The sequence below is a fragment of the Acomys minous genome, assembly GCF_964271855.1.
Source record: "Acomys minous genome assembly, chromosome: 1".
Taxonomy (NCBI): Eukaryota; Metazoa; Chordata; class Mammalia; order Rodentia; family Muridae; genus Acomys; species Acomys minous.
This window is the reverse complement of record NC_140483.1, coordinates 27039133-27059304: the sequence shown is the minus strand read 5'-3', so window position 1 is coordinate 27059304 and position 20172 is coordinate 27039133. Positions and strand designations below refer to the sequence as shown.

At 44.6% G+C, this 20172-nt stretch overlaps 1 protein-coding gene across 4 annotated transcripts in view; it reads left to right on the top strand.

Moving 5' to 3' along the window:
• The window catches only part of ILDR2 (immunoglobulin like domain containing receptor 2), a 61398-nt gene that overhangs the window by 12810 nt on the left and 28416 nt on the right, over positions 1 to 20172 (top strand). For all 4 annotated transcript variants that reach the window (XM_084790176.1, XM_084790175.1, XM_084790174.1 and 1 more), the window contains exons 2-3: positions 2986 to 3318; positions 4201 to 4320. In XM_084790176.1, the coding sequence (XP_084646302.1) occupies positions 2986 to 3318; positions 4201 to 4320 (453 nt within the window). The remainder of the gene's footprint in view (positions 1 to 2985; positions 3319 to 4200; positions 4321 to 20172) is intronic.

Below are 20172 nucleotides of genomic sequence, written 5' to 3'. Positions count from 1 at the left end.
TTCTAATTTAGGACTTGACTCCCAAATCCAGGCCTTTCACCAGCATGCTGCAGAAAGGCAAATGTTTCTGGGAATATATTTCTTATTCTTTGGAGCATGAGTTTGTGTGTCTGTCATGGAAGAAGCTGAGATCTGACTAACCTCTATTAATAATTGATTAAGAGAGTTCAATGGCTTGGCTCACTCAAATGGCTAATCTCATTAACAGAGGACACAGCTGCTGAGGATGGTATTCTCAACAATCATCTCCTGAACAAAAACCCAAGCTTGATACCCTCTTTAAAAAAAAAAAAAAAGAATAAATAACATTTAAATCCTCAAGAAGGCTTTTATGTAGCACTCGTCCCCCTTGCTGATTTTATTTACTCCACAGAGGCTGGGAACTACAATTCTCCCAAGTAGAACCTCAGCAGGGCACAGAGCAGGGAACTAGCCTGATCAAGTGCATGATGTGTCCTGAGAAAATGCCTGCGCCTCCTTACCCAAACCCAACCGTTATTAACTGAATTTCCTTCCCCTCTCTGTTTCCATTTATGTCACCTGGAAAGCTGGGATGGGAATAAAGATGTGAAGAATTACAGGGCTGAAAATTGGTGCTGTGTAACTTAAGGAGCTACTGTAAAGCAGCGTACTTTCCTATCGCAGCTGTGCGAGTCAGGGAGAGTGGAAATAGCTGCATCCACATTGGGGATGGGAGGGCGCAACTGAGCTTCCAGACGGAGGCTGTTTGCCCCCTGATGGAGGCTGATCTGCAGAACGTGGCTATTATCAAGCCTGGTGGCGGGAGACAGCCATTGAGGGCCAGTAGCATCAGAGCGGGAAGTGAGGACAGATGGTGAGGGGGAATTGTCATGACCCTCATGTCTACTCCTCAGTGAACCTCTGTTGAGTCTGCTCCCTGAAGGAGCCCAGTGAGACAACATATTTGTTAGTGTTGTGCTCCCTGGGGGGTGGGGAGGGGGGAGAAGATGAGCATTATGACACTTACTAGGTAGGTGAGGAAAAATGGATCTCAGATTGCTACACAGACTTCAAGGCCTTGCCACTGGTGTGTCGCCAGATGATATTCCAAGCCCTTCCTGCTTGGTGCCAACACTATTTTAATATACGTTGCAATCTATGAGTCACTTACTACTTTTCCTCTGCAAAGCCCTTGAAACTCTCCTACTAATAGTCATGTGTTTGCTCATCCATTCCTTTATTTATTCATGGGCAGCCTCCAAGCGCTTGGCTGGTCCAAAACCCGTGCTCACTACCAAATTCCATGGGCTGCTAGGAATCAATTTCTCATAACAAGAATGAGGCCCCGTGTTTACTACTGTGCGTTTCATGGAGGAGGGGTGATGGGAATCAGGAGACACGCCCACACCTTGTCCTTGTTAAGGCTGCCTTCGGTAAGGGGGCGTGTTCCTAAGAAGTGTGTGTTTGTGACTGTGAGGGCGAGCGGTTTGCGCTGTAGACAGGGGGAGAAGGCACTCAATGAAAAGGGAGCCTTTGTCACCTACCTCAGGTCCATGCTGCAGTTCTAAAGCAAAGCCTTCTGCCCAGTGCGGGATGTGGTGGCTCACAGGCAGGCGGATCGCTGAGTTCGAGGCCAGCCTGGTCTACAGAGTGAGTGCTGGGGATGGCCAGGGCTGCCCGGGGAAACCATGGCTCAGAACACAAAACAAAAGAAAAGCCTTCTGTTCCAAGCTACCTGAAGCCAACTTGGCAATTCTTGCACTCAGCTCAGAAGCGTTTCCATTTATCTTCATATTCCTTTTGTCTGCCTCTCATCACAGCTCTGGCTTTGTTTCTAACAGAAGACTCTAGAAACTCTGGACTCTGCCATTTGCTTAGGAGATTCTGTTCTCATTGCTGAGAACTTCTAGACTTTAACCAATGGTTCTCTCAGGCCCTTTGCCTCTCAAACTCTCTCTCGGTCTTTCATTCACTGAAATTCTCCTTTCTCCCTGATGACCAGACCTCAGGGGACTTCTCATCTGGTTTTTGGTCTCTTTTCTTCTTTTGGTTACTCTTAAAAGTTGTTCAACCTAGTCTTTTGAGCTGAGATCTCTTTTCATAAAAAGACGTCTTTCCTCCTTCATCTCTTCCCCTTTGCTTGGTCTCCATCCGGGAAGCCAGTTCCTCCTGAAGTCATACTCTCTGCTGTCACTGTCATTTACCGTGCATTTGTCCAGCACCCACGGGCTTCATAATCCGGGCAGTAAGTATTCCATCTTTTCCTGGAATGGCATGAAAAGAAATATTCTCAGGATTGTCACGATAACTGTGTACAGGAGACTGCTAAGTACGTTGCCAACACAAAGAGGGAAGGGACAGACTGACCAAAGAAGGCGCTCTAAGAGGCCCTCGAATTGGGTTTTGAAAGATGGAAAACTATTTTCCAAGGGAAGTGATGGAAAGCATTCCAAAACCAAGGATCGTTGGGCGCAAAGACCTAGAGATGTAGAAAAGCATGGCTCAAACGGAGAAACTCTAAGTTGTTTTGTGTTTGCCGGGCTTGGTACTCAAATAGTTAATTCAAAGGTGCAAGGCTGAAGGTGAGAAGCTAAATGACAGACTATTAGGATGTCTCCTCAAATGTGGTGGTTAGTTTCAGTTAGGAGCTTGAGGATGGCCTGAGATATAGGCTCTGGCCATGCCTTCAGGGGTTATCTTGATTAGGCTGAGGGAGAAGGCCGATGCATTGTGGGTAGAATCTCCATCCTCGCCGCCTCCGCCCCGCCCCTCCCCCCAACCTGGACTGTATAAAGAGAATGTGAGCTACGCACACGCATTGGTTGCTCTGCTTCTTGACTGGGGCGCAGTGAGACGAGCTGCCTTAGGCGCCTGCTGCTCTTTCTTCCTTATCTGGACTGTAACCTGGAACTGTGAACCCGAGTAGATGCCGACTAAGGATGTGAGGAGGGAAGATGGGGTCGTGCAGGAGGTGAGGACCATGACCAGGGAACGCTGCCTAGACACGTGCGTTCTGTTTTGCAGCCATGGTCGAAGGCCTTCAGGTCACGGTGCCTGACAAGAAGAAGGTGGCCATGCTCTTCCAGCCCACCGTGCTTCGCTGCCACTTCTCCACGTCCTCCCACCAGCCCGCCGTGGTGCAATGGAAGTTCAAATCCTACTGCCAGGACCGCATGGGAGAATCCTTGGGCATGTCTTCTCCCAGGGCCCAAGCCCTCAGCAAAAGGAACCTGGAATGGGACCCCTACTTGGATTGTTTAGACAGCAGAAGGACCGTCCGAGTGGTGGCTTCCAAACAGGGCTCGACTGTCACCCTGGGAGATTTCTACAGGGGCAGAGAGATCACGATAGTTCATGGTACTGAGGCTCTTGTTCGGAGTCTAGGGAGCAGGAGGGAGGTTCAGGCGCCCCCACCCCCAACCCCAGCACAAGGGGAAGTCAACCTCTTTTCAGTTCTTTAAGGACCTGATTTTGTGGGATATGCAAAGATCAGGAGTCCTTGCAAATTGCCTGAATGACAGGGGAGGGAACGCAGACTACACAGTAGTACCCAGGGGCACACAGAGCCTTGGAGAAACCTTCCAGAACTTGACCTCCAATCCCACAGAGTGTTGTCAGGACTATCTGAAACGAGCTTTAGTGAAAGAACTTGAGGAAACAATTCTGCACCTCAGCATTGCTTTTCCTGCCCCTAGTGGAATTCCCGACAAATTCCTTTTCCTGGAGAAGGGATATGTGCATACAAGCTGCAGAGCTGTGAAGATGAATCCATTCCGCTTTCTCTCCAGCTCCTTAAAGTTTTAGATAAGAAAAGGTCACAACTTTCATGACCAGCTTGATTATTAAATTATTTGAAGAAATCAGTTTATTTCTAGGAACCCAGAATTATTTGGGAAAATTGCCCAACTGTTAGGTCCCATTGTAGATCTGGTTCAAAGCCATCAACTGTTCAAGGAAGTAGATTGGAAGTAGACCTGTTTGTGCCTGCAAACTCATTCTCTTGCCTTAAGGATAGTGGTTTGTATTATTTTGTCTGAAATAAAGCAAGCGTTTTCCTACTGCTATCTGCACAAAACAGACAGATAAAATAAGTACATAAATAAAATTTAAAAATTAAATTAAGAAAAATAAATTGCATAGATGTTCTGGAAGGATGCTCCCGTCCCAGGCCCTGTTGTTCAGCATCTTTCTTCCAGAGGACAGAGATTTAGGACCGGCTTCCCCTTTTTGTGATAACAGATGCAGATCTTCAGATCGGAAAGCTCATGTGGGGAGACAGCGGACTCTACTACTGCATCATCACCACCCCGGATGACTTGGAGGGCAAAAATGAGGGCTCCGTGGAACTGCTGGTGCTGGGTAAGTGAGAGCCAGGGCCACCATTTTTATCATAGGCTGCTTGCAATGCGTTCCTTTCCTCCCTGCCTGTATCAGGAGACTGCCAACATGATCCTCATCTTTTGCGCACAGACAGGTCTGCTGTAGGATATTCTCTTTCTGAGGAGCAGCTGTGTTTACCATGCCTTGCTTCTGGAAGGCTATGGGTCTTTCTGGAGCAGTGTCAGAAATGTTTGTTTCCCTAGTGCTCCTTCCTTTCCTACTTTCACCTTTCACCCCGTGTCTCCCTTGCCTTGTCTTTTTGTAAGGCCTTTGAAGTACGGTAGAGACTAAAGAAGAGATAAGAACCCATTGGTGTGTGAGCACCTCCGAAGATCCCCAGGGGTCTTTTCTCACTCAGTTCTCTCCACTTAAGATAATGATGAGGCAAGATGTTTGTAAACCACAGAGTCTGGTAATAAAAATGCATCCAGTGAGAAGAGCTGTTTAGAGGGGTTTTAAGTTTAACTGGAGGTGTCTGAGTTATTCTCAAGCAAATAATTTTAATCCTTATTAATATTAACTACTTCATAATGGAAAACTCCTGACTTTTCCTCTTGTGGATGCAGGAATGTTAGTGGAAAGGATCGCCTTGGAAACCGAGCGCACAACGTGTGCTTTATAAATTTTGGTTAGATTTAAAAAAAAAAACAAAACTTATATTAAACCAACACAGAAAACAAGAAAACACCCTATATCAATTGTAAGGAAAAAAATAATTGAGGATGTACCCTTTAAGCCATGATTCAGAAGACATTGCTTTTTTGTTTTCGTTTTTCTTGTAGCTTCCAAAAGTTAGCTGACAGTAATTTGTGGGAGTGCCTTGTTTGAAATGAAAATGAAGTTTAAGACTCTCCCCCTAACCCTCATCTCTGTGAGAAACCCAATACCCAGGGATAAAGTGACATTTTCTACTTAGAAGTTTTAGATTTTGTCATGACTGATAAAGCAATTGTTCTCATGCCTTAGTCTTACATTTTACAAACTAAACTAAGGCATGTATAGTCTTCCTTGTTAGAAAGCTGACTTAAACATAATCCTTAGGGCCAACATATAAACCATAACTGCCGTGGCTTGTAGGAAAGGGGAAATATGAGTTATTCAGAGGAAATTAAATGAGTAAAAATCTTACTGACGATGTCAAGAACACAGAGAGGTAAGTCTTGAGATCTGCTGTGGCTTGTTAAATCAGACAGCATCCAAGAGATACATTTTTACCTAATATCAGAACTCTAATGACCAAGTCTGCAGGAACAAGAAGTTTGTTTGAGCCTGCAGTTAGGTAATTGTGAGCACAGCTATTGGACCGAGGCAGCCATCTGCAGAGAAGTAATTGTGTGTGCAGGGAAAGGAGGCCAGGTAAAAAACCACTTTAGATAATTTGTCCCACTTCCGCAGGTGTGGGGGAAGTGGATGGAGGGAAAGCTTTGTCATCTGAGGACACACTAAAGTACACTGTGGACATTCCCCTGGATCAAATCCAATCTAACTGTGCGCTGACAAAGCCTTTCTTAGGGGCAAAAGGGCTCAGCAGCTGGTGAACCAGGGAAGGCTCAATGACAGTGGTCACCAGTGATGTGGGGAGAGATGGGGAAGAGGAATCAGCATCATTGCTCTGAGAACTGTGAACACAAGTGAGGGACTCTGCAGTCAGAGCTCTACATAAAAGCAGGACCACTAAACCCATGCACCTGAGGGGCAAGTGAAGCCCTGCTCTGCTCTGCTCCACACTAATTAGAAATGTCTACAGTGTGATAATTTACCATGGACAATTTTGGGCAAGACACTTATGCTAATTATTTGAAGGAATCAGTTTCAAATCTATGAATATTTTTGAGTGCATTAAAATACTAGATGCAAAATTCTGAGCCTTTTTCTTGACACCCCTTTATAAAAATTTTCCAAAATACTCCCACAATTAAAAAAAAAAATTAGAGTTGTTTGGTTGTTACTGTCTGCAGGTCACTTTGTTTGATACTTTATTTTTCCCTGTGAGTCTAGGAAAGCAACCTGATTTCTGGGTTCTATGTCAAAGAATGGGGTCACCTGGGAAGATTACTGGGGTTCACGGTTTACTAATTACATCATCATGGGCTAATGGTTTTCTGTGAGGCATGGCTAGGCAATTTATTCTAGTAAAAACAAAACAAAAACAAAAACAAAAACAAAAAAAAGTGTGTGGGGGTGGGTGGGGGTGGGAGTGGGAACTTAAAGACCAAGCGACGTGTTTTCAAATATTTGGAATGAAGGTTTCTACAAGAGGCACTGGAAACATACTCTGTATGCCTGGCAAGTGGGTCATTAGAGGGAGGGGAGCAGGGGGTTGGTTATAGAGGCTACTGCAGAAGCACGGATGAAAGGTATAAGATGCTAAAGCAGAACCGGAACCAGAACAGGACCCTAACAACAGTCCTGAGAGCAAAGCAGTCCATCTTGGGTAAGGGAGAGAGATGAGTATTTCTGACTAGGTGGGTAACCAGCCATCCCTTTAACTAGGAAAGGGGACCCAGGTGGAAATGCCGGTTAGACACAGAATTTAAGATGTCTCTGGACACCAACAGGGCACCCGGGCATTTGTTTCATTGGGACATAAACCAATTACGTTAAGGATGTAATGTAAGTGCTTACTTGGTCACAATCATTGGTCACAATCTTCATCTAGGTATTTAAGTGGTTATTAGTGATGGATCCATCAGAGACTATGGTTGATGGCACTGGTTCCGGTTAATTTAAGCCAAAATGAAGGAGGAGGAGGGGAGAGAAGGAGGAGAAAGAGGAAGAAGGAAGAAAAGAAAAAGGATGCATTGGAAGGTATCAAAAAATTGAAAAAAGAGAGAAAGAATATACTTTTTTGAGAAGAATTTATTGGCCCCTAAACAACAGATATCCTCCAACCTCAGTGACTTCTCTGCCCAAAAGTTTATCTCTACACTACTTGTCACAGTTGGATGCATAGTCCCCCTCCAAGTGGTGGCGCGGGGCTCTAGGCTTCTCTCTTGTTTGGCTTGGCTATGTTGGCCTTTTGCTTCCAGCTGAAGGGAGAGTGGGGAAGAGGGATGAAAACGAGAATAGATAAATATATGAATGGTCATCTGGGGCGTAAGGCTCTAGATCTAGTAATGACGTGGAGCACTTCTTTAGTCATTTTGGAAGACGATAGTGAGGTTAACACAGTAGTTAGTCTCAGCACTGTCAGAGATGCTCCAGGGTTACTACTGGCTTTATGTTGCAGAAACTGTTGAAAAATATCTCCAGGGCTTCCTTAGTAGAAAAAAAAAAACTTAAATGTCATTTTTCATTCTTGTATTTTCCCAACAAAAAAAAAATTAGCCTTAAGACAGAAAGCCCAATTGGCCCAATTAGATCAGTTGTCCACTGCTTAGCACTGGGAAGTTGGAGGTTCTTGGAGACAGCCCACCAATATAAGAAGAATGAATAGCCGGGCGTGGTGGCGCACGCCTTTAATCCCAGTACTCGGGAGGCAGAGGCGGGTGGATCGCTGTGAGTTCAAGGCCAGCCTGGTCTACAAAGTGAGTCCAGGACAGCCAAGGCTACAGAGAGACCCTGTCTCGAAAAACCAAAAAAAAAAAAAAAAAAAAAAAAGAAGAAGAAGAAGAATGAACACAGGAATACCACCCCCACAGCAAGAAAATATCAGCTGAAGTGATGCCAGCACTGTGCCCACCACTGATGTTCTTATACTGAAAGTTAAGTTGTAAGTCACAATGCTTTCCTGTAATGGGGTAGGAGAGAGGGATTCCCATCTCATTTTCCAAATTACAGAAAAATCAATGCCCTGCTCTTAAGACTGGACTCAAATTGTTTTTCTTTTTCTTTTTTTTAAAGTGTCAATGATTAAACCCAATTATTTTAAATCCCTAACTTTATCTGCTTTCACAATACCACAAGTCCTGTGTGGACTAAGATGCTACAGATTAAGCTATGTACTAAAATAAATAAATAAATAAATAAATCTGTTTGCTGCTAGGGACTGTAGGTCATGGTTTTTACTTACCCCAGGCTTGCTTCTCTGCATTTCTTCCTTAAACTCTCCATAACAGTTGACCTAGGCCTTCACTTCAAAGGCACAGTTGCTCTTGTCTAGATTGAATGCCTCCCCAGTGAGCATGCATGACTCACCCCCTCCTTCCACTCGTACATCTGAGCCTCAGTGGCTGTGGATGCGTCCTTCAGAGGTTTCAGAAATAGCCAAAGACACGTGATTCAGAGAAACGGGAGGACAACCACCGTTTCAACATTGAACAGGAAAACTATCCCAAACACCCTTTGCTGTCTTTTTGATGACTCAGAAGGTAAAGTCATTCTGAAGTTGGAAAAGCACACAGTGTTTTGGTGCTTTGAGATGACAGTGACAGATACCTCAGAAATATTTAGACAGAGTGGATGATGGTAGGGCTGTACCGGTAGACAGTCACAGAAGGTGGGAGGTGTCCAGAAATAAGCCACCTGGGGTTAGACACTGGTTTGGGATCGCTGGCAAGGATGGCCATTTGTAACCTGGAACCATGCCACTGTTTGGATAGGAATAAAGTTCCCTGGGGGCAGCTCCAGCTGGCAAGAAAGGAACTTCATCATTTCAGGAAGGCCCATGCAGGGGAGTTATTATTTTAAAAATCTAAAAGCAGCTCGCCTTGATCTTACTTCTCTCCATGTACAATATAAGGGCCTGACCTTTTCTTTCTGATGTCCCTTGACGTAGCTTGTTGTTTAAAGACCTTTAAATTGAAAGGGAGGACAGGACCCCTATGGAAATGAGGCTAAGTGTACACTCCCGCCTCTAGCCGGGGGTTAGAGTAAGGACATGAGCCAAAGTGTCCTATGTTCAAGCTAAGGGAGTCGTTCCTAATGGCAAATAGCAGGTTGGTTGGTTTTTGTTTTTGTTTTTTTCAAATTTGAAATTACAGGTGATTGAGAGAAGCCACAGAAACTCCTTGTCTGGTGAGAACAAGTTCAATCCATGTCACCTAGATACAAGGACAACAATATGCCTTTCCACAGGCCTCTCAATTATTATTATTATTATTATTTTACTTCATTTCAAAGACCCCTGGACTTAAAGATTAATTCTCCACAGAAGGTAATTCCTCAAATACCATTCACTGCTTTGTTTTGTTTTAATATCGTTTCTGTGGAAAGAAAAGACTTTGCTTACTGATCACGCTTCCAACCAAACAGAACAAGAAATTGCCAGTGCAAAGCTCACTCTTTTGGCTTGTCACTTTTCCCACAATTACTTTGATCGCAAGGAATGGAGGTTCCAGCCACCTGAGGTGTCTCTTTTGGCTTAGGTGACATGTGAATCCCAGGGGCAGTCCCAGATTCAATAAATGAGTCCTGGTGGCAGACCAGTGTGCCAAAGAGCCGGCCACTCCTTGCCTCTGCCTCCTGCTCTGTGCCTCAGCTTCATTTTTCAGGCACGTTGCCCTCACATGAAGAAAAAAAAAATCGACCTGGACCGGCCCCTGCTTCCACTTACCTCAGGAGGACAGACCTCTGTCCATCTAGTCTCTCTGCATAGTCCCTGTAACAGCCCTGCTGTTGGAGGGACTCAGTCAACCCCCAGTGGGGCTGCAGAGGGGAAGCAGTTTCCTGAAGGAAGCTAAGCAGTTGTTTCCAAATGAAGACGAAAGGAATGCCAGGCAGGCAAAAACACACACTGCTAACATTTTGTGGAATTCATCATCCATTTCTGCTTCTTTATGGGCCAAATGTAGTGCTAACTGAGAAGGCCAGAAACAGGTGTGTTCTCAGCAGGTCCTTGTGAGTAGGCACTAATTTGGGACTGACTCTTTCCCATAAATACAATGCTGCAGAATTACCTTTGTTTTCCTGTCATGTTCCTCTTTTAAAAAATTTTTTTCTTCCATCTCCTCTTGTGACTTACCCAAGAGTACAGCATATATTACCTAGACAAGTGAAGGAATGGGCGGGCATGGATTTATTTTATTTTATTCAATCTACTCACAGCCCTGTGTCTGGTATAACTAAATGTCTCTGTTCACTGCTATTTTAAAAAGCCATTAAGAGCTGAATAAGTAGTGAATGAATTTTGGGGAAGGCATATCTCCTACAAGGTGACTCCGGGGCTATTTAATGGGAATATTTCCTAAGTTGTGCAGAAATGCTCCAGCGCCGCCCACCCCTGCATTCCTGCAGTTCCAGTTTGAATCCTGTCCCACATCCCAGTGATTTCAGCTCAGGCTGTTGAGAGAGGCTACTTGTTGCCAAGGCTTCCCCTCCCCCTCCTCTCCCTCTTTGCCAGCCACAGCCTGGTGCTGCTAACCAAGGAGATTTGCCTATTAGAAGGGCCTCAGCTCCCAGAGTTCCCATGGCAACAGCCTCCTTGGAGGTCTTTGTTGCCTGCTAAAACTTTGATCTCAGAGAGTGGTTGCTGCTGTTTCTCTCTGGAAGATTTACAAACAGAGGAAGAAGGGCAAAAGAATTGGGGAAGAAAAAAAAAGTTTACTTCTGGCAGAAGAGAGAGAGAGAGAGAGAGAGAGAGAGAGAGAGAGAGAGAGAGAGAGAGAGAGAGAGAGAAAGAATTACTGAACCACACTCTGGTCATAACGTGAAGAGAACATCTAAAGGTCTCAGTGGTGCCCACATTTCAATGGCAGAGGGGATCTTGCTTTTTCATTGTTTTGGCCACGCCTGTAGCAGGGCGGAAGCATCCGACTTCAGCACACATCTGCACCTTCAGGATTCTCAGGTGCTAAGGCAGCCCCAAAGACTCCCATGAACAGAGGGACAGAAAGCAAGTGAAGAGTGCTTTTCTGAGCAATGCCCTAATCCCCCTGTTCCAACCTCTTTGTCCTAGCCCCAGACTGCCTTGGCCTAGCCTTATTTAGATGTGTCTATTGTTCTTGTTTTTATGAAAAGAAGAGAAAATGTATTGAAAAGGCAGAGGAGAGAGGAGAGCCAGAAAGGAGTTCCTGAACCATCAAATGGAGCCTAACTGCCCTTAGAAACCATAGCTAGGAGGAGAAGGGGTTTGATTCCTTCAAAGATAGAGGACCAAGCCTTTTGCTCTCTGCAAGAGCTTCTATTAGCCTCAAGAATTCATTGCATAATTCCACTATTGCTCACCAATAGACAACACAGAGTGGATCAATATTGCTCCAATTATGATTTCTATTGAAATTATGATAAAAATTTTAACGAGTATTTTTAGCTGTCTTGGGTTCCCACACAATGAAGATACAAAATACATAAATGGCATCATCTCATCCCTATTAACATTTTGTGTCTTTTATGAAGATAAAAGTTACGGTTTGGTGGCAACGAAAAAAAAACCAGCACAAGGAAAGATTAAAGCTCTGCTTGGATAGTAATTATCTAGGCCACAGATTCTCAACAGAGGGGGGCTTTGCCCTCCAGGATACATTTGGCAATGCGTGGACATCTGCTTTGCTTTTGACACATGTGGGGAGTTATAATCCAGTGAGTAGAGGCTGGGGAAGCTTTGGACCCTACTACATTACAGGCCAACTCACCGATTTTCACTCTCTTACACTCTGAATGCCAACGGTGTTAAGTAAATGTCTAGTTGGATACTGGACATGGTTCAGCGTGAACATGGCTTGGGAGCTTTAGGGCCAGACAGCCCTGTTGTCCTTCTCTGAGCTCAGTTTCCCAATCTCTAGGAATAGGAGAGGGGGGTCATAAAAATCACCCTGAAGACCCAGTGTTAAGATTAAAAATCAGTGGGTGTTAGTTCCTTCTCCTACCCTTGCCATTTTCCACGAGTCCCAGCAGTGTGTCATTCCTAAGCCGAGGGAACTCTCTTTTGGGAAATCTACGTTGAAGACTCCTGCTAAACTGTGGGTTTTCCTTAAGTAGATTTAATGGGCCATTTGCGAACTGACCCGTTAAGAAGAGACTCACATTTTCTCAGTGTTTGAACTCGTCCTCAGGGCGTTAGGCTTGGGACAGCCTGACCCGGCACCCTTCCTGCCTGTGGGTTGCCTCAGTTTGGTTGCTGTTGGAAGCCCCTATTTTCTGAGAGGATGGCCCTAAGATAACAGCAAAGATTAGATTGTATAGCTATTTGGTGATGTCTGGTAGCATTAGGAGGGAGAAGACCCATGACTTGAATTAGGGTATATCTGAATGGGCCCCGGGAAAACAGTGACAAAATTTATAATTTAAACGAGGACACACTTAAGAGTAGAAGATGAGGGAGAATTTCCAAGTAATTTATGGCGAAGTCCTGGCGCAAAATTTATTATGGTGGTTACCTGTCTCAAGAGTCTCCTGTGGTTTGAGCAAAACAGAATCCTGCTTGCCTCCTTTGGCCAACCCAGCCCTTACTGCTCACTGTCATTTCATTTATGAGAGACTTAGGGATGTACGTCTCCCTTAATCTACATGAATCAAGCACTGCGGCCCAGTGGAAGACGGGTGCCTTCACGGATGGTAAATGGTTGGAAAATAAGTCCAAAGATTTCTAACCTGTCACAGCTTTTCACTGCCCTGTGTCTTTTAATAAACCAAGGAGGCTTGGCAGGCGTTCTTCATGGGTCCCCAGTCCCTCAGCTACTGCGTTAGCGCTGGGACTGTACCTGCCCTCCCCCTCCTCCTCACACGCAGCCCGGCTCACTATTTTTGCCTCACTTGTGGCTCATCCCTGTGGGAGGAACAGGGCCTTCAATTAGCGTGCATTCCTGACCATCACGGTTGCCGTGGTTACCCTGGGTGGCGCTGGAGCAGCTAGGTCAACCTGTGTGCTCCCTTTGTGGTCCGAAGAGCCTGAGTGGGGGGAGGAGACTCGGGGCCCCGCGCTCCAGTGGGTGGTTCTGGGAAATCGGCTCAGCCCAGAGAGGAAAGAATGGCAGCCCCTCAAAGCGGGTCAAGAAAACAGTTCCATTTTCTCCAAAGCCAGCTGCCGCTATTCAAGCGTGCAGGTTTAGTTCACACGGGGACTGCGCCTCGGATTTGGTTGAATTGGCTTCTCAGAGAGGGCTCTGGGAAAGGGCCCTTGATAGAAGTCCCTTATAATACCAGAGAGGGCTGGACAGCAAGGAAAACGCAGGAACTCAAGCTGTGTACCCTTGTGCCTGCCTGCGACCTCAGGGCTTTTGTTGTTGCCATTAGGGAAAGTAGTGGTCCCTGAATATTGGATCTAGTCGGGTGTATATCTTTGTGCTAATCTGTTTTACCCAGCACAATAAAGTGCAAGAAGCCACACTGGTCCCCCAAAACTCAATTTCCTCCTTCAGTGGCATCCCACCACCCTCAATTTTGAGTCACGCTAGCTGTCTTCTGCGTTCCATCGCAGACCAAGTCAAGCATGTTATATTACTGACGATATTTTCCATCTATTCACTCTCTGGGCGTGTGGGGGGCGGGGTGGGGTGGGGTGGGAGGTTGGATCACTATAGCACTTTGCACAGGCTAAGTACCTTCCCAATCAGTTTTATTATTGTTTATTAGTTTGCAACAGCGGTGAATGCCTTTTAATTAGATCACACTGTGCTCTGATGTATCCAGTAATCATTTTCTAGTTGCCAACTATAAGAGGTGCTGAGATTTCTTTTTTTAAACAATCCCCAGCGTTTTCTACATCCAAAAATTATACTTTCATTATGTGAGTAGAGGAATTCCACAAGCACAAGCTGACTTCAGCCGGTTCCGTGCAAACACCAGGAGGCTAGGAAGCACAGTGACGTAATGGGGGTGGGGACAAGTGAAGTAAGCCCTGGTTTGGTTTTTAGTCAATGTATGACTTTCCTTAAAATTCTTAACCTCTCTGGCTTTCTACAGATATCAGGTGGGGGCTGTGGTATGTACTAACCTTTGTGGTCCTTTTCAGCCATAAAATATGTTTTAAAAATGTGTAAATAGAAGAACTCAATGCCTTCCACCAAGCTTACAACCCACTGTCAAAGAGCTGGAAGCACTTATTAACAGGTAATTGCAGAAGATCCAATAATAGGTCATCTTATAGAGAGAATTCACAGAATTGTTCTCCTCCACGTCTGTAAGTTAAAATGAACTAAAATATAAAAGACACACAAGAAATAAACACACGGAACAGTTAAATGCTTAGTTTATAAATATATGTAAAGGAAAGGGAGGTTTTCTCCACACTTGTGACAGATAGTTATAAGCTATATTTATTGGAAGCATGGTTGCCATGGGGATATAGAATAAAATCAGGCATGTGTGTGCCCCTGGGAAATTTCCAATATATTTGGTATTTTAAATAGCCATAGAAACAACCCTTAAAGCATGGCTGTAGAAACATCTTTGCACGTACATACAAGGGCCAGAGAAAGGGATCTGCTCTCCTCAGAGATGTAGGAAAGCAGTGTTTTTGGAGGATTTGGAGCGGGGAGCACAGAGGGTGGATACAGTACAGGCCTGGGGACGGCTGCGGAGCATCTGCTTGGAAGCAGATGAAGCTGAGAGATGCATTCCACAGAAAGAGGAAGCAGGAAACGCAGTGCTGGGAAGGCACATGCTATATCCTCAAGAGAAAGTTCACTCTCACACAGTGCATCGGCATGCCTGAGTGTCCTCCCTGCATTCCGGGCAGCACAGGACGGAAGAAGCTCTGTCATTTCACCCTCACGGGAGTTTCTCAACACCCCGTCTTTGCCCGTTACGTGCTAAGGAGCCAGATTTAGTCTCTGAAAACAAGTTTGTATGAGATCCAGAACTTTGCCTTCCTTTCCACTTTGAAGGCTTGAACTATCAGAACTTGAGTGGGAATATGCGAGGCATAGACAAAAGCGATCTCTTGGGGGGCAAAATTCATATTCATATTACGTCTCTATAACGAATTCTTTGAAAATACATGAGGTTGCTCTGTTTTCACTGGCATGGAGTGAGGTGGTGCTTCCAGTCTCTTAGATGACAAGATGTTCTATTGCCTGGAGTGCATCCTCGGCGATGAACACTGATTCCAGGATGCTAAATATTTTGCTGTATGTTGAAAAGTGATGCGTGCATGAGTTGACAACTGAACAGTTCCTTTATCCTTTCTATTAAGGGCCTACTGGGTTGAGTAGAAGGTTCTGTAATGAGCAACACATCAGAAGCCCAGCTAGACGTGCAGCCTCCCAAACCATGGGAATTTACTATTGTAAGGTTCTTACGGATCAGTGAGGGGCCTCCCGGTGCTAGGCTGCCGAGGGTATAGCCCCTGCTCTAATGGGCCTGCTAATGTAGGCACAGGCAAAGGAGTCTCTGCTGAGATATAAATGCTCCCCTAAAGGTGGGTTCAGTGTTCCCGGGGAGCTTGGAAGAGGAAACATCTTATTGTAGCAGACATACAGGGCTCTGTCAGAACATATTTTGGAGCCTAGAAGACCGAGTAATAAGTACTTGATTAGTGCAATTCAAATGCTTGGTTTGCTAAAGAAAGTGATGCCCTTCTACCTTGAGGTCCTTGGCTATCAAGAAAAGGAATTAGCACCTTGGGTGAAATGCCACTAAGAAGTAGGCTATGAAAAGTGCAAAGACAAAGCTATGGGATAGAGAAGTAGGAAGTGTGACAAGGACTATGTCTGTGGCTAAGGTCCCGCGACCAAATGGATCTCGGTCTCCAAAAGGCAAAGGAGATGGCTGCTTGGTAGAAGCACTTGCTGGGCAAGTGTGAGGACCAAGAATCCCTGTAAATGCCAGCTGGACAGACTGCCTATCATCCCAGCACATGGAAGGCGTATTCAGAGGACACCAGAGGGAGCTGGCTAGTTAGAGGAACCAAGTCAGTGAGTTCTAGGTTCAAGTGAGAGAACTGCCTAAAAAAATAAGGTCAAGAGGAATTGAGTAAGACATCTGATGTCAACCTCTGGCCTCCATGCGCATATGCACCTGTGCACAGATACCTACACACGCACATTTGCCAAGCACATGTGAACGAGTATATGCACATGCACAGCACACATACATACAAAGAGGTTGATAAAAACAGACATAGGAGGAAGAAAGTCCTTTGAGATTGGTAAGTCTTATGACAAAGAACCAATTAGCTAAACTGGAGTTCCAGTGTTGGTGTTTGAACTGCATGGGTGGATGGGGCTAGAGTGAGCCTCGCCGGTGACCTTGCTCGGTTCCCGCATCTAACTCCACCTGACAAAATATATACATCTTTGCTGAGTGAATGAATGAATGAGCGAGCAGGAGACATTTGGAAGTGAGCTGGTTTCCAGGAATATGTACAAACAGCTCAACTGGGGATAACTTGAAAGTGGCTGTGTGAGGAAACAGCTGGCTTTGACAATTAGGAGGTAAGATATGCAAATCGTGCATTCACAGAGCATGCTCCTAATTCAACCTAAGGAACACGTGTGGCTGTGGAGCGTATGCCAGCATGCTATGAAACTGGTGCTTGGATGTGTGCATGCACAAGCTCTTAGTGTGCTTTATGCATTTGGCTTATTCATGTGGAAATTTCCTTAAAGTAAAATGGATTTTGCAAGCTTCGCAGAAAACAGACTGCCTGCATGAAAACCGTATTTTCTCCTGATAGCTTGAGCTGTGATTTGAAAGGAGTAAATATGGCCTTCTGTCCACAGGGCCTGCTTCCCCTCTTCCCTTCAGACATTAAAGTGACTTGTAATTACCTCTCTTAAGCTGAATTCTGGAAGAATAACAGTGATTCAAAAGCGTGGCGAAGTGCTGCTGAAATCCAGGGTGTGCTTGCTGCTGCTGTTTCCATACTCCAAGATCAGATGTGGTAGGATAGGAAGAAACGAGAGTGCATTTCTAACTGACAGTAGCATTTGTTAGGAATTGTTAGGGCCGGAGCTGGAAGCAAAATGGTTTTCAGAAATATAAGATTCCAGCATAAATTCAATTTTTTAAAATGCCTTTAGCGCCAATAAAATCAGAGCCACGGTGCCAAAGCCAGAGGGCTTTGTACTTTTGTGCTGTTGATATAGTGGTGTTGTCTGTTATACGCAAACTCTTACTATGTCTTGAATTCTAAAGACATTTAATTTCACCCACTTTACTGCCAGACTCCCTCACCCACACTTCCCCCGCAGAGGAGGGGGGTAAAGGGGGCTAACTCTATTCAAGGGCATTATGGGAAACCTTTACCTCTGGGAGCATCAGCTATTGACTGTTGCTTCAGGGAAAATGAAAAGGTTGATGTAGGTGTCTCTGTTTGAGTGTCAACGTTTGTGAATTTCCTATCCATATTTCTGATGCAATCTCTCTTTAGTTTATAGTTTTCAGTTACAAAAGAAAAAGAAAAAGTCTAGAGTGCAAACTAAAGGGCTCTTCATTGTTCTGTTCTCCTATGATGCCCGTTCTGGTTCTCCAGAGGTCTTAAATTGAACATTGGTAACCAGAGCTGTCAGTCTGCATGGGGAGGGACAGGGGGAAGCAATGTTAGAGTGCCGTCAAGGGGAAATTCAGCCTATGGGGAAATCCAGATTTTGGTATGTAGTTACTGTTTGGAGATTGTGTTCTCTGTTGTGGTTTCACAGATACCCAGCTGCGCTCGCTTGCATCACCAGGTAGTTCCTATGGATATCTGAGTTTGAAATCCCATTCACTAGCCAGGTGGTGGCACACACCTTTAATCTCAGCACTCAGGAGGCAGAGGCAGGTGGATTGCTGTGAGTTCGAGGCCAGCCTGGTCTACAAAGTGAGTCCAGGACAGCCTAGGCTACACAGAGAAACCCTGTCTCAAAAAACAAAAACAAAAACAAAAAAAACAAAAACAAAAAAAAAAAAAAAAAAAAAAAGAAGAAAGAAAGAAAGAAAGAAAGAAAGAAAGAAAGAAATCTCATTCACTGAGTATCAGGCTTGAGAACTAAATATGGTGACCATATCATTAATTGTCCAAATGAGGATAATTTGCTAGTAAAAATTGGTGCTTATTAGTAATTACATGAAGACCATGGGTATAAATCAGGACTCTTTCAGAAGAAAAAAAAATGGTATATATATACCATTACAGCCCACATTTTCCATCTAATATGAGAAAACTGAGACCTGGTTGGAAGAGATTTGCATGAAGTGGTGGCAATATAAATCAATGGCAAATCATCCCCAACCACCTTGACTCTTATTTCAGTGTTTTTATGACGTAACAAATGGAATAAGTATGGAAACCATATCCTTTTTGCCTATGTGTATGTATTATAGTTAATAGCTATCACAGCCAGACGTGGTGACACACATCTGTAATCTAGGCACTCAAAAGCAGAGGCAGGAGCATCATACGTGGTGGGCTAGGCTGGGTTACATAGCAAGACTCTGTCTCCAGAAAACCCGTCAATGAGTGAATAAATAATTTAAAATTATACACCCACACATATATGCTTATCTATCATCTGTAAATAATATGGCTAATGTCATGAGGCAGCCTCCAAATTGGGAGCTTATGTAAAGAGTAAATTTATATTAAGATTCTAATTAGTCATGTGGCCCACAGTGCACCTGGGGAGGTTTTAAACACTGGTAGACTTAAGATCTGTCGAATAAACATAAGCACAATTTCTCATTTAGCTAGATACAAGAGATATATATAGAAACACCGATTGTCTCAGGGAGGGAACCACAGCAGATCTACCATCAAGCATCTGATGACTGTTATGTTAACAAACCTTGTTTATTCCTCTCTTGGTCATTGGCTATTCTATGGTAATGAACACTAAGTATGTGTGACAGAAACACTAAGATCCCAATTTCTTAAGTCCTTGACCATCTGTTTATTCCCTTGTTGAGTTTCCAAGACATATTTTTAGAGAACATTCCGGCTGAGATCGGTGTGAGTGCTTTTAATCATGTGTTGAGATTTTAGTCTCAAACTCTGTCGCATCTCTTACCTAGGGTGTGTATAAGCCTTGGAGCCACCTCTTAGTGTTTTGTGAAAGAAATCTCCTACAAAACACCTTTCTTTCTTTCTTTCTTTCTTTCTTTCTTTCTTTCTTTCTTTCTTTCTTCTTCTCTCAGACAATATACCCCTCCCTCCACTCTTCCCAGTCCTCTCTCTACCTTCTCTCTCCCCTAGATCCAATCCTCCTGTTTTTCCTTCCAAAACAAAAGCAAAACCAAACCAAAACAGCAACAACAACAACAACAAGAAAAAACCCAACCACCATGACCACCACCACCACTAACAAAACAGAGCAGGCCTATCAGGGACATTACATAACAAGTTACAATAAGACTATGTGCAAACCCTCATTTCAAGGCTGGATGAGGCCACCCGGTAGAAGGAAAAGGGTCCCAAGAGCAGACAAAAGAGTCAGAGACAGCTTCCCACTGTTAGGAGTCCCATGATAACAGCTATAACATATATGCAGAGGACTCAGCTCAGACCCATACAGTGTCCCTTGATTGCTGTGTCAGCCCCTATGAGCCCCTATGCTTAATTGGTTTTGCATGCTGTGTTCTGATTGCAGGCCACCTTTCTTAGTGCCCATTTGTCCTTCCTTCTAAGAGACCTTGCAAGCCTGAGAACCATCTTCCCATGTCAGCTGTGCAAAAATGGAGGTTCAAGAAGAGAGCTCTTCTTGCCAAGGTGTGCTATATCAGAGCCAGCCTAAAGCATCAGCCAAGGATAATATTCCTTTGGAATATGCATGTAGCTCTCCAAATGTGGACCTGTCGCCCTTGCAGGAGGCTTGACCAGGATGCATGTTACCATGGCATCCTCCTGCTCTTGTGGAGAGTCAAGGGAACAGAGCAATCAAGGAGTGATTTCTCCCTACTCACTACTGGATCCTGCCCTAGTGTCCCAGAATGCCTTTTCCCCTTTTACGTTTGTCAGAGCTCCTTTTCAGTGGACTTCCTTGTAGAAGAAGAAAAAAGTAACTGACTATGACTTCTAGGCTCAAAATGTAAAACTGT